General features: G+C 44.5%; 1 protein-coding gene across 1 annotated transcript in view; it reads right to left on the bottom strand.

Annotated features, from left to right (window-relative positions):
- Positions 1-624: 624 nt before the first annotated feature.
- The window catches only part of LOC141016932 (potassium/sodium hyperpolarization-activated cyclic nucleotide-gated channel 2-like), a 35,604-nt gene continuing 24,578 nt past the window's right edge, over positions 625-11,650 (bottom strand). Inside the window, exons 5-8 of the mRNA XM_073491528.1 lie at positions 2,916-3,062; positions 2,252-2,492; positions 2,002-2,166; positions 625-1,577 (exon numbers count right to left, since the gene is read on the bottom strand). Of these exons, the coding sequence (XP_073347629.1) occupies positions 625-1,577; positions 2,002-2,166; positions 2,252-2,492; positions 2,916-3,062 (1,506 nt within the window). The remainder of the gene's footprint in view (positions 1,578-2,001; positions 2,167-2,251; positions 2,493-2,915; positions 3,063-11,650) is intronic.

Below are 11,650 nucleotides of genomic sequence, written 5' to 3'. Positions count from 1 at the left end.
TCCCTCCGTACTTTTTTCGTCAACTATTTACACATCGATGTAAGATCGACCAGCGGTCTAAAACACTATTTTCACTACTATTTTAAACAATATGAAGAGCAATGTGTTCTTTTGCTACGACAGCTTATACGGAAAAATTACACTCAAAACACTTTTTGAACGCTTAAAATGTCATTGTCATTTGACCTCAAGTCCCTGATTTTTCATTTTTAAGTCCAGCTCCTGCTAGATTGCATTGCATGGATTCTACACAGTATGCAATAGTTACATTAATCGTACTTTTCTTCATATCTTTACAGTAAAGACAGCGATATACAGTAGGTGTTTGGAAGCAGAGTGTAAGGGGTGATACTAAGACTAAAGGTGCTGGCACAGTAGACTAGACCAGTTCAACCTAAAGTTATACTAGTTTAATTGTATAGACTCCTCCTAGCCAAAGTGTCTCAAGACTTTGAGTTGCTCTTTTCCTTCTGCGGACACCAGCACACAGTGCATCCAGGTCGAATGACTGGTGGCGTCGGCGGTAGCTGATTGGTCGTTTAGCAGGCTGACAGATCAGCTGGGCTGACCTAAAACAAACAGATTCTCCTACAAAAAAGGCCTCTTTCCTGAACTCTACCAGGGTCACAAGTTGGAAGACAGCCGGGATCTGGCAGAGTCTAGCTCTGGAAGGCTGACAATTGAATCTTTCTTGGGAACTCCAGAGTCCGGAGGTCCTGATCCAGCAGCTGCTGCTACTGCCCCCATTCCAGCAGGTCCACCTGGAGGAGGTGTGGAGGCAAAGGCCACCCTCTGTTGAGCTCCCGCCGATCTCCCCACCCCCGAAGGCCCTGGCAGGCTGGGGTGAGGGGGCTGAGGGGGACCGATGGAGTTGTTGGAGGTTCGGGTGGATGGTGGAGGGCTGGGGGCTGCTGAGGCAGCTTGTGGTGTTCCGTCCTGGGGGAGTGAAGGCTGGGAGGCAGACAGGGCCCGGGTATCCTGGCTCAAGCTACCCGTATGAAGGGAGTGGGTGCTCTTGTGTGAGGCAGGCCTCTGCTGGGTCTGTGTGGGACTGGGTGCATGGTGCTGTACTAGGGACAACTGGGAACCAGAAGGTCCTGCGCTCGCCATGTACTGGAAAGTCCGTCCTCCTGAAGCTGCAAGCGGGCTTTGGACAGGTGGGCTGGAGATTGCAGATCCAAACGCCCCTCCGAACGCCTGAGGGGGTTGAGACTGAAGAGGAGACATGGAGACGGGGCTGGCGAGGTTCTGCATCACCTGGAACCTTCGCACCATACGAGGAGACTGCAGAGTCCCTGGACCCACCAGGGGACTCGCCATTTGAGGACAAAAGCTCATGGCCACAGCCTGCTGTAGAGTGGCGATAGCTGAGCCTGTCGGCGGCTGGCCGGGAGGAGCAAAGATACCGCCGATGGAAGGCGTCATAGACATGGCCCGCGGCCGCTGCAGGTCCACCAGCTTCACCATTTCACGGTCATACTTGACAATCTCCTGGATCATCTCATTCTCCTGGTTGTTGAAGACACCAGAGTTGAGATCGTGCTGAACCTTGTGCATCAGGATGGAGTTCTTTTTACCTGCAGGGAGAAATAAACGATTGTTAAACAGCTACAGAGAGAAATGAGAAAGGACAGGACAGAGAGGACACGGAGCAGAACAAAGCATACATTTATGGAAACAAGAGGATTTGGAAAGGAAGAACAATATGAGTTAGATATAGCATGTGATGTCCTTCACACCAGGTACATCCTCTAGCAGAACAAGCCCGGAGGTAAATGGATGTGTCACCCTGTACTCTCATCTACTGTTACAGTGTCCTGTGTCATTCTGAGGGAACAGCACAGCTCATTTTACTGCCTATTTCAACATTAATATTCTGGAAACATCTTCAAAATTCAATATTATTTCATTATCTGTATGTCAGGTTTATCTGAGTGTGTTTATCTTTTTACTGTATGACTGGTTGAGTGCATAAATGTGCCCACGTGTCAGCCCTGTTACCTATGCGGTCCAGACGGTCAATGGCAACGGTCTCGAAGGCTCGTCTCATCATGGGATATTCTTCCAGCACCTCGTTGAAGTGGTCGACAGACAGAGAGTAGAGCCGGCAGTAAGTCTCTGCTCGCACGCTGGCCGTCCGCCGACCCCTCGTCAATAAGCAGATCTCTGAAACGAGGGAGGAGAAAGTCAAACAGCCGAAAGTAGCAATCGCCAGAAAAACCCAGTGTAAAAACCACAAACTGTATCCTACCGCCAAAATAAGAGCCATCGGAGAGTTTCATTGCCAGAGTGCCCTTAGTGATGACGCTGCAGACTCCGTGCTGAATGAAGTACATTTTCTTCCCGATGGTGCCCTCTCTTATGATGTAATCGTGCGGCTGGAATACCTCAAAGCGCAGCTTGGTCAACATGGCCGTCACAAAGTTCGGCTCCGCGTTGGCAAACAGCGGCATGGACGCCACCAGCTTGCGACAGTTGAAGTTGACGATTTCCTGCGGAAGGACACATTGTTCGGTGCGTTTAAGGACGAGAGAAATGTCTCTCAAATGTGCAACTGAGGTGCTGCACTGCTGTCGGGTGTCTCGCATAAATAGTTCGTCCAAGGATTTAAGCATTAGAGGTCTATTTCCATGTCGTTTTGGATTATAAGCAGATCTTAATATCAAAAAAGTCAATACATGGAGAAATGCAGACGCCCGTATTCAGAAACTTTGCCTTCAAACGAGCTGTCAGCACTTCCATAAGGTTGTGATGTTGCTGATGCGGATACGCAGTGGGCGGTGCCTGCTCAGACCTGTGAGAGCTGACCAATCGTAGCAGGCTGGGCTTTTTGGGAGTGGGGGGGCTTAAAGAGACTGGAGCATTGATACTTATATGTAAAAAAGAGCGTGTCTTATTTTGTGTTTACGTCTTACCTCTCTGAGAGGCTCGCTGAGTTCTCCCAAAATGCTCTCCTCGTCAAACATCTTGCCCTGGTATCTGTGCTCATAGTAGTCGTGGATCTTCTGTCGGAAGTCGGCCGGCAGCTTGTGGAAGGACATGTACTGCTCCACTTGTTTGTACTGAGAACAGACAGAGATAATGTTCTGTTAATACACTGCATGGAATAATTTTGAAAACATCTTTTCAACTGTAACAATGTTTAATTGTATTGTCACTGCTAGGAGACCAAAACCAACAATGCATTGATACCGACAAGTATTGTCTGTGTCGTCAAAGCCTTATAGAGCTTATTCATCTGTGGCAAAGAGCTCGATCGTTGTCCAAAAAAATTATGAAAACACATCACCGAGTCATACAGTCGCTCTGTTATGATAACAATGGGCACTGCAGTTTGTCTGAAGTTAATCCTGTATATACGTTCCTGCTGCTGGTGAATATTCACTAAAGAGCTAAATGTGTCTTCCTCCGCAGCTGAAAATAGTTCCCAAATAAAGCACTTTTTACTCCTGTTTGAGAAACATTTGCTGCAAACTACAGTGCCCAGCTCTTTCAGGTAATTATTGAGCCTTTTTATAATATGAAATTATATATTTTTGACCATCTTTTGAGGACTTTCATCTTCACATGGGCTTGGGGCTAAGAGTTATAGACAGAAAAGAAAGTAATTAAAGAAAAAAAACCTATGAAGAAAAGACAAAGTCACCCACAAACCTTGAAGGTTGGTGCAACCGATTACGCACTGAGTGGGCTAAAACGAGGCTATAACAAATGCCGAATTTACAAGAAAGCCCAAATAATTAAGAATTTGTCAGAAACAGCGCTTCACAACGTTTATAAAGTTTCTTCTAACTCAACAACTCACACAATTGAGCGATTCTGTAAGGGAGTCTGGGGAATTTCTTTCCCTCTTCATCTCCTTGCTGTTGTTGACTGCAGCTGATTTGGCTGCTTTGACCTAAAATTATGTTGGCGTTCCAGTTCGCCGTCTGCTTTAGTGCAAAATGTTCTCAAATTGATGTTAATTGTTGTTAATAACGGTTAGTTACATGTTATCCTGACCGTTCAAATGAATACAAAAAACATGACTGTCACACACCATTTACTACGACGTCATTAAATAGACTGACCCCTCAGCACCCCCAACTGTGTCTGACTTCCACACGTCCCTGGTTACACATGTTTTAAAGCACGAGGGATCAGATCACGTGTTCACACTTTACACACGAGCAGGAATTGAGTTGACGTACAAAAAGTATGCAGGTGATATTTTAGGATGTATCTTAAAAGCGCAGAAAAAATATATTCTTTGATATGAAATTCAATAAATAGTAACACATTTATTTCTTGAACACAACAGCCCGGCAATAAATCCTCCTTCATGAAGGTTAAAAAGAAACTGATGCACAGAGGGGCTGGTTCAAATTTATGGGCATTTTGAAGGCTGTAGTTTATAGCGCTATCAAATTGTACTTCTATCCTCAGAGGTGTTTTCTAGTGTTTTGTTTTCGGGTGGACAAAATATTACAAACACAAACTACAGCTTCCAAAAGGGATTTCAGCGTATCAAAGGAAACAAACAAGGTATTTCTCTGAGAATGAACCAGTGAGTCAACAAAAAAAAAAAAAACAACCTCACAAAACAGCGCACGCACACGTCCTTCAGCTGTCAACTGAAATGACCACACTCGCCCTCCCCCCATCAATGCTACCTAGAAGTTAATCAATGCCAGATCGATAGAAAGTGACGCAACAACAACACAAACAATCAGCTTCTATTGTTAAGATATGCTAATCTCAATCCATCCAGAGTGAACACTGAGAAAACCAAAAATCCACGCCGCGTCGAGGACAGAGGCTGATGGATGTGTCGATAAACAGAACAGACAGTAAAGTGTTGGGAGATAAAGGTTTCTCCTTGTGCTCTGCTGTCAGTCTGTGTGCACTTCAACTAAAATGGAAAGCTTCAAAAGACATAAAGCTGTCCGACACCCAACTTTGAGAGACAGCTCGGCGGTCCGGCACCTACTGTGTACTCACAACTTCCAGGGACTGAGGAAGTCATCATCCACACCGCCTCAATCCCATCGGGACTGAAACTGTACCGTGTGCAAAAACTGTCAGCTGGCATCAAGTGACAATCTCCTGACAGTCTTCAGCAGGTTGGCTTTGGAGTAGCGAGACCGCCCCGAGACCGGAAGGACCCAGGTTTACTTCTGCTTCAGACAATATTGCATCCTGCTCAGAGGCCCCGAGGAAAACAACGAGGGTCCACCTGCTCGCACGCTCTCAGCAGCATCAGATAAACGCCTGAATTGGACATTGTTTGTACTCCGAGACAGACAGACTGGCGCCTTGTTTGCAAAAGAGAGACGTATTTGTCAAACAAAGATTTCTAGTCATACATAAGTGAATTCTTGTGTACACGGGGACGATCCTGCAGTACGGGGCCGATGAAATCCCTGCTCTGCTGGCTTCATTACAGCAGTACACTAACTCACATTTTGAGCTAAGAAACAACCTACATACAGCGACTGTAATGTAATTCCAGCTCCAGATTTTCCATAATAATGCTCAAATTAACATCAGAAACTAAGTTAACTGAACCACAGTATTTACAGTGCAGTCCATCAGGAATATGTTGTTGCATTGTTGGCTCTTTATTTCAGCACGCTGGATCTGATATGAAATAAAAACCTTTGGGGATAAAGTGCTGACTCTTAGCTTTAATTTGAGTGTGATTACATCCACATCAGATGACCTGTATGTTGTTTTTTTTAACACAGTGCTTCAGTGTGATCAGACAGAAAGTAACAAGTCAACACAAACTTAAACAGTCGTCCTTGTTTCATATGGTGGCAAATCTTTTGCTATCAGTTGCCGGCTGGACTCGCTGACCTGTGTACATCAGCAGACGCTTGGCATCCTCCTCGGTGACGCTCTGCCAGGTTGGTACTGCAGCTTTCTTCAGTTCTTGCTTGTTTCAGGCACTTTTTAAGTTCGGTCTGGTCTCCAGCAAATGAAACATGTGCTCACTTGACACTTGGACTAAAGAATGTTTGGGAATATTATCCTGTTGATTAATGCTCACCCAATATGTTACCAATAAAACCCTTTTTTTCTCTCCCACTGGCCTGCAGACTACCCTTTTTTTAGGCCTCGAAGTGACCATATTTGGGAGAAGAGGGCGGAGCCGGGGAAGATATCCTCATTAGATCTGACTTTCCTGCTTTATCGTCTAAAACGGACCATAATTTACTAAATGAACATCACTCTGTATTGATGAAGACTTGAAACGAGCGATTGAGTGAACTCATTAGGAAGGTGCTTACTGAGAAGTAGGGTCATTTTCTCATAAGCTTACATACAACCAGACTTCTTTTTGAAACCGGTGGAGTCGTTCAAGGAATTAATAATCTGCTGAACTGCCATTTTGTGATCTGTCAGTGAGAGTGAAACACTTTTCAGCTTTTAAGGAAGGTAGACACCATAATTTAAAGTTTGTTTGTTGTCTTCAAACTTCGGTGATCTCCTGACTCACTTCTGGAGAAGTTTGTCCAATACATGACCAAAACCAACCGGCTAAAGACATTCCTATCAGCTTAAAGTTCTTCTTTTGCCTCGTGTTCCTGTGTCTCCCTGTCCCATCTTCTCAGGGTGTGTTTCCTGCTTTTGGTTCCTGCTTCCTTGTGTTATTTCTGGTTTGTGCTTTGTTTGCTTTTGCTCTTGATTTTCAACTGTTCTGCTGTCTGCCTTTTGTTGCTTCTATTTTTGGATTTTGGATTATCAGCTTTATGTTAATAAAGCTCGCTTTTCGTTCAGGTTACCTGCCTGCCTGCCTGCCTGCCTGTGTGTGTAGCGTTTGGGTCCCCTTTTGTTTTATCGTGACAGACATGTTGAGCTTTGGTGACCGTGTTAAATACTACCTGCTAAACATCAACATGGTAGCTGCTGTGGCTAATGCTGGGTTACAAGTGTTTCAGGTGCACGCCACCGATGGAAACAAAAAACAGCCTTCTCTTTGCATAGTTTAACCAAACAGGGGAGGTAAAACCACAGATGAGGTACGCCATTACACATTTTATCTTCCAGCACTTCCATACTGCCTGATACAAAAACACGATATACAACCCAACCCCCTCTTCACGGGTGCTGCCTTGTGTGACGTCAGACAACTGCTTCTTCATGAAATCGGGGTTTACAAGTAGAACTTCTGACTCTGAGTGGTGCTCGGTTGTACTTTTTCGAGTAGGAGGTTGACTTTTTGACTTCCGAGTTGTCAGGAAACGCAGCCTCGCAGAGCTGCTAGCATGTCTACAGCTGTGTGCGGCCGCTTTTGACTGAAAAGCAAAGAGTCTGAGCCGCAGACGGCTGTCATAAGTCTACGTAATGCCTCCGTCTCACATGAGGAGCAGTAGGTGGTAAAAGCTTAAAACCTCATGCTTCCTGCTCTGTTTCAAATCCAATGTGGTGGATTACAGAGCCAAAACAGTGGAAACAAATTCTTGTCTGTCTGTAGGTTTTAATGCTCCCCCACTAGAGTCACACCACACACTGTCTCTGCAGAGGGGATGTTGGGTCACCACACAGTGTTGTCACTCTGCCCAGTGCTCCTGACTGATACCCACTCTGCTTCCTTCTGCCATTTAACATAAACATAAATAAACCGAAACATGCGACATTTGAATAATTCAGCATCTACTTAAGGAAACGTCTCCCCGGCGGCGGGGGGGCAACTCCTACACAACGACAAAGTTTCACCTGCATGAGTGACTCTGCTTCCTGACATCTGCAGATGGAGAGTGGCCTGAAGAGATGACCCCGTGTCACAACTCTTTACCCGACGTGTCAGAGCGAGCGCTGCAGCTGGTGTGCCTTTCATAGAATAGAAGTGCTGATTGTGAACAAAGTGCAGGTGTGGGGAAAACCTCGCACTCCCCGCAGAGACGCAGCGGCCGAGCAGCTGTTGTTCGACACAAAGCTTGTTCCGGCAGATTGTGACACGGCTAAAAATGTGAATGAATGAGGCAGCGAAAGCCTATCTGATTGTTCTTAGACAGTGGCTTTTAATGCCTTGACTTTGAGAGGCCAAGTCACAGTGAGCCATATCGATCATCGGCAGGCCAACCTCGAATCACTCCAGTGTCACAGAGGAGAGGGGAGCAAGCGAGCGTTTGTCCGGCGCGTCACGTCACCCGCAGGACTGACAAACACCCAAATAAGAGTTGAAATGACATCCATTTTGTGTCACTTTGATGACCGTGTGTGTGCGGCAGCAAAACGCTTCTCTGACATTTTGTCATCTAAACTGCTGCTTTTTGTGATTTTGTTGTTCAGAGTTTTGTTTTTCACTTTGATCATATTTTCCACTTTTCATTCCAATAACTACTGACCCAACATAACCAGATATTTACCAGATATCCCCCTCTCATTTACTTTTTTCTTTCCTTTCCTTTCATTTGTTTAGTTCTTAGTTTTGTTTTGTTTAGCCGTCCTTCTTATTCGTTTCCTTCTCCATCTTCCCCTTTCCTCTGCCTCTACTCTTCTTTCCTTTCCTTTCGTCTTACATCCTATCATTTCCTTTCCTTTCCTTTGGATGACTCTCCCCTCTCCTGCCCTTTCCTCCTTCCTCCTCTCCTCTCCCCCCCTCTCGTCTCCTCTCATCCTATCATTTCTGTTACCTTCCTCTCCTTTCCATTCAATACCTTTCTTTTCCTTTCCTTTTATTTGACTCTCCTCTCCTCCTTTCCATTAGTTTCTCTTGCCTTACCTTTGGTTGGACTCTCTTTCCATTTCCTTTTTCATTTCACCCTTTACTGTGGCTTCCTTTCCTTTCCTTTCCTTTCCTTTCCTTTCCTTTCCTTTCCTTTCGTCTTATATCCTATCATTTCCTTTCCACTCCCCTCCTCTCCTCTCCTCTCCTCCTGTTCCCTTCCTCTCCTCTCCTTTCCTTTCCCATCTACTCCTTTTCGTTGCCTCTCCTTTCCTTTCCTTTCATTTACTTTCTTGCGTCCTCTTTTCCTTTCTTTCCTTCCCTTTGGCTCTCCTCTCTTACCCTTTCTTTTCCTTTTCCATCCTCTCCTCTCCTCTCCTCTCCTCTCCTCTCCTCTCCTCTCCTCTCCTCTCCTCTCCTCTCCTCTCCTTTTCCTCTCCTCTCCTCTCCTCTCCTCTCCTCTCCTCTCCTCTCCTCTCCTCTCCTCCTCTCTTCCTCCCACAACTTCCCAACCATTGGAAAGTCTAATTCGGGTTCATCCCAAACGGCCATGTGGATGTATAATTCATTTACTTAATTCGCTGCAAAATCGCCTCATTATATTATGAAGCACATTCACCAAAGAGAAGCAGATCAGATAGTGGTAAGTCAGAGCTTGTCTGGTCTGTCTTCAACTCGGAGATGTGTACACAGGGAGGAACAACACACTGTGGGGTCTCACACAGTACAAAGTCTCATTAAATGAAACGAGGCTTCTAAGGAAACACTGAAAATCCCATAATTCAGTCAAAGGGAGCGACGACCAAAGGAGCCCGGCTGATAAGGGTTTGTTCATCTGACGCTCTCTCTAACAGAGCGGTGTGTATCGTTTGGCACAACCGAAGGGACGCTGTTTTTGTTGTAGACGCTGGCGCAGGAATCTCTTTGGCCACTATGTTTGCAAAGTCAGCCTGGTTGTGGATAATTGGAGCGATCAGTGACAAGCAGTCTGGCTAAGAGAAGATAGATCACTGTTGTTGATGGTGGCAGCGGCACAGAGAGGAGGAGGAGGAGGAGGAGGAAGAAAACAATCTTGTATCCTGTCCTGTGCACATCACGGCAGAGAGCTCAGACTGCTGTCTGCTCTCTGTCTTGCTGACTGAGATTAGTCTCTTAACTCCCCGTGAGGCCATTAAGAGCTGATTATTGATGCAAAAGGTGTATGACTAGTCTACCGTCTGCTGCATGTCTTAAAGGCACAACCTGGGATTTAAAGGGAAGCCTGAACACACAGCACGTGATTGAAAGGTCTGTCATCGTGTGCGGTGTTGAAATAATCTGAAAAATGAGTTGCCGACTTGATAAACTCACGTGAACGCACCTTCAAGATGGAGCAACAACTCAGAAAGTCAGCAAAAAAAGTCATACATCTTGGTCTAAGATGTCTTTTCGCCCTCTTTTCAACCAGCTTAGATACGCTTACAACATCAGCGTGCACAAAACACAAAGTTGCGTCACCATTTTAATAATTTGTTCATCCGTAGGTTGAAAGAGAGACGACGTTAGTTCATTTAAAGCTGTTTCTCCAAAGTCATACTGCACTGGTAGCTGAAATGTGTTCTGCATGAAGACGTAATTTAATGTGTCATATAAAATGTCATAAATATGGAATTATAAGCTGTGAGCTGCCAACGAGAAGCGTCCAGGACATCGTAATGAGAACATTTTTATACATTAATGTAAATAAGACACTGCTGTGCTGTGATGACACGAGTTGACGGATGCGACTGTGTTACAGCTTTGACTACTCAGAACCAATGACGTGTGGAGAAAAATGCACAAGCTAAAAAGATAAATAAAGGCTACATACACCAGAAACAAAGCGGCTGTTAATGATTTGAAGATTGGTGGTTTGATCGCTGACCCTGCAATTATATTTGTTAGTGCTTTAAAAAACCTTTTATCATCTTTAATGTGCAAACAAGAGCGCATCATCATTTTGGAGCCTGACTAAGAAACCACATCCAATTTTCTCAGTTGAAAGCCAGTAACCCAGAGGAATATGGTCCGAATGTGACCGTTTAATCAACGTCTGGGATGCAGAAACATGGCGGACATGAGTAAATGTTTGGTTGATGGTAAGAAGCTTTTTAATAATTTATTGCATATCTATTTTTTGCTCACATGTAACTTGTAATATGGCAGGTTGTAACCATCAGTTGGTGTCCGCAGTGAGTGACCCAGAGTAAGAAAAGTTATTTATTCACATTACCCCGATAAATATAACTTTCTTTGTAGTGTCAGTGTTTCAGCGTTACGACTAAAAGCTCATGAACACATTCAAGTCAGAAGAAAAACCTCCCAATTACATTCTCTGAATTCATTTTGACGCGAGGAAAAAAATTCTTAAATTAGTAATGTTGTGAATAAAAGAGTAAAGTGGCCTTTATTATGCATACTGCCACACAAACTGCTGACTTTATGATGTGATTTACAGATAAAACTCTCCAATTATGTGAACTTTATATTAATTATCATCGACGTGTTGACTTGTGGTGAAAGCACAGGTGTGGAGAATAAAAATGAATAATGGCTGAACTCCTGTTACCTGCTTTAGTTTCACTTTAGTTTCTGCTATTGTGCAATCAGGCTTGTTATTAGTTACACTTGTTTCTCCTACGATGGCAAATCAACATTTCTGCTCAACAAATCGTCTGAATAAATTTTATTCACACTTTACAGTTAAACCGGAAGTGGTGCCACACTTTTCCAAAGCAGCTTCTGAGTGATTGAAATAAACGCAGCTCGCATGTTGATCAGACGAGTTGTCTGTCGGATGATGCAGGGCTCCAGACTAACTTCTGTCGCCGGTTGCACTGGTGCACCTTTATTGACTTAGGTGCACGCAACAATACATTTTAATTCAGTTTCTGAGACATTATGTTAATGATTGTAAACAGGAACGAAGGTGCAGATGTTTTACGTGCTTAAATAAATCAAGCTCAAATATTATTGTGG

The sequence above is a fragment of the Pagrus major genome, chromosome 21 (assembly GCF_040436345.1).
Source record: "Pagrus major chromosome 21, Pma_NU_1.0".
Classification (NCBI taxonomy): Eukaryota; Metazoa; Chordata; class Actinopteri; order Spariformes; family Sparidae; genus Pagrus; species Pagrus major.
This window is presented reverse-complemented; position numbering and strand designations above follow the sequence as displayed.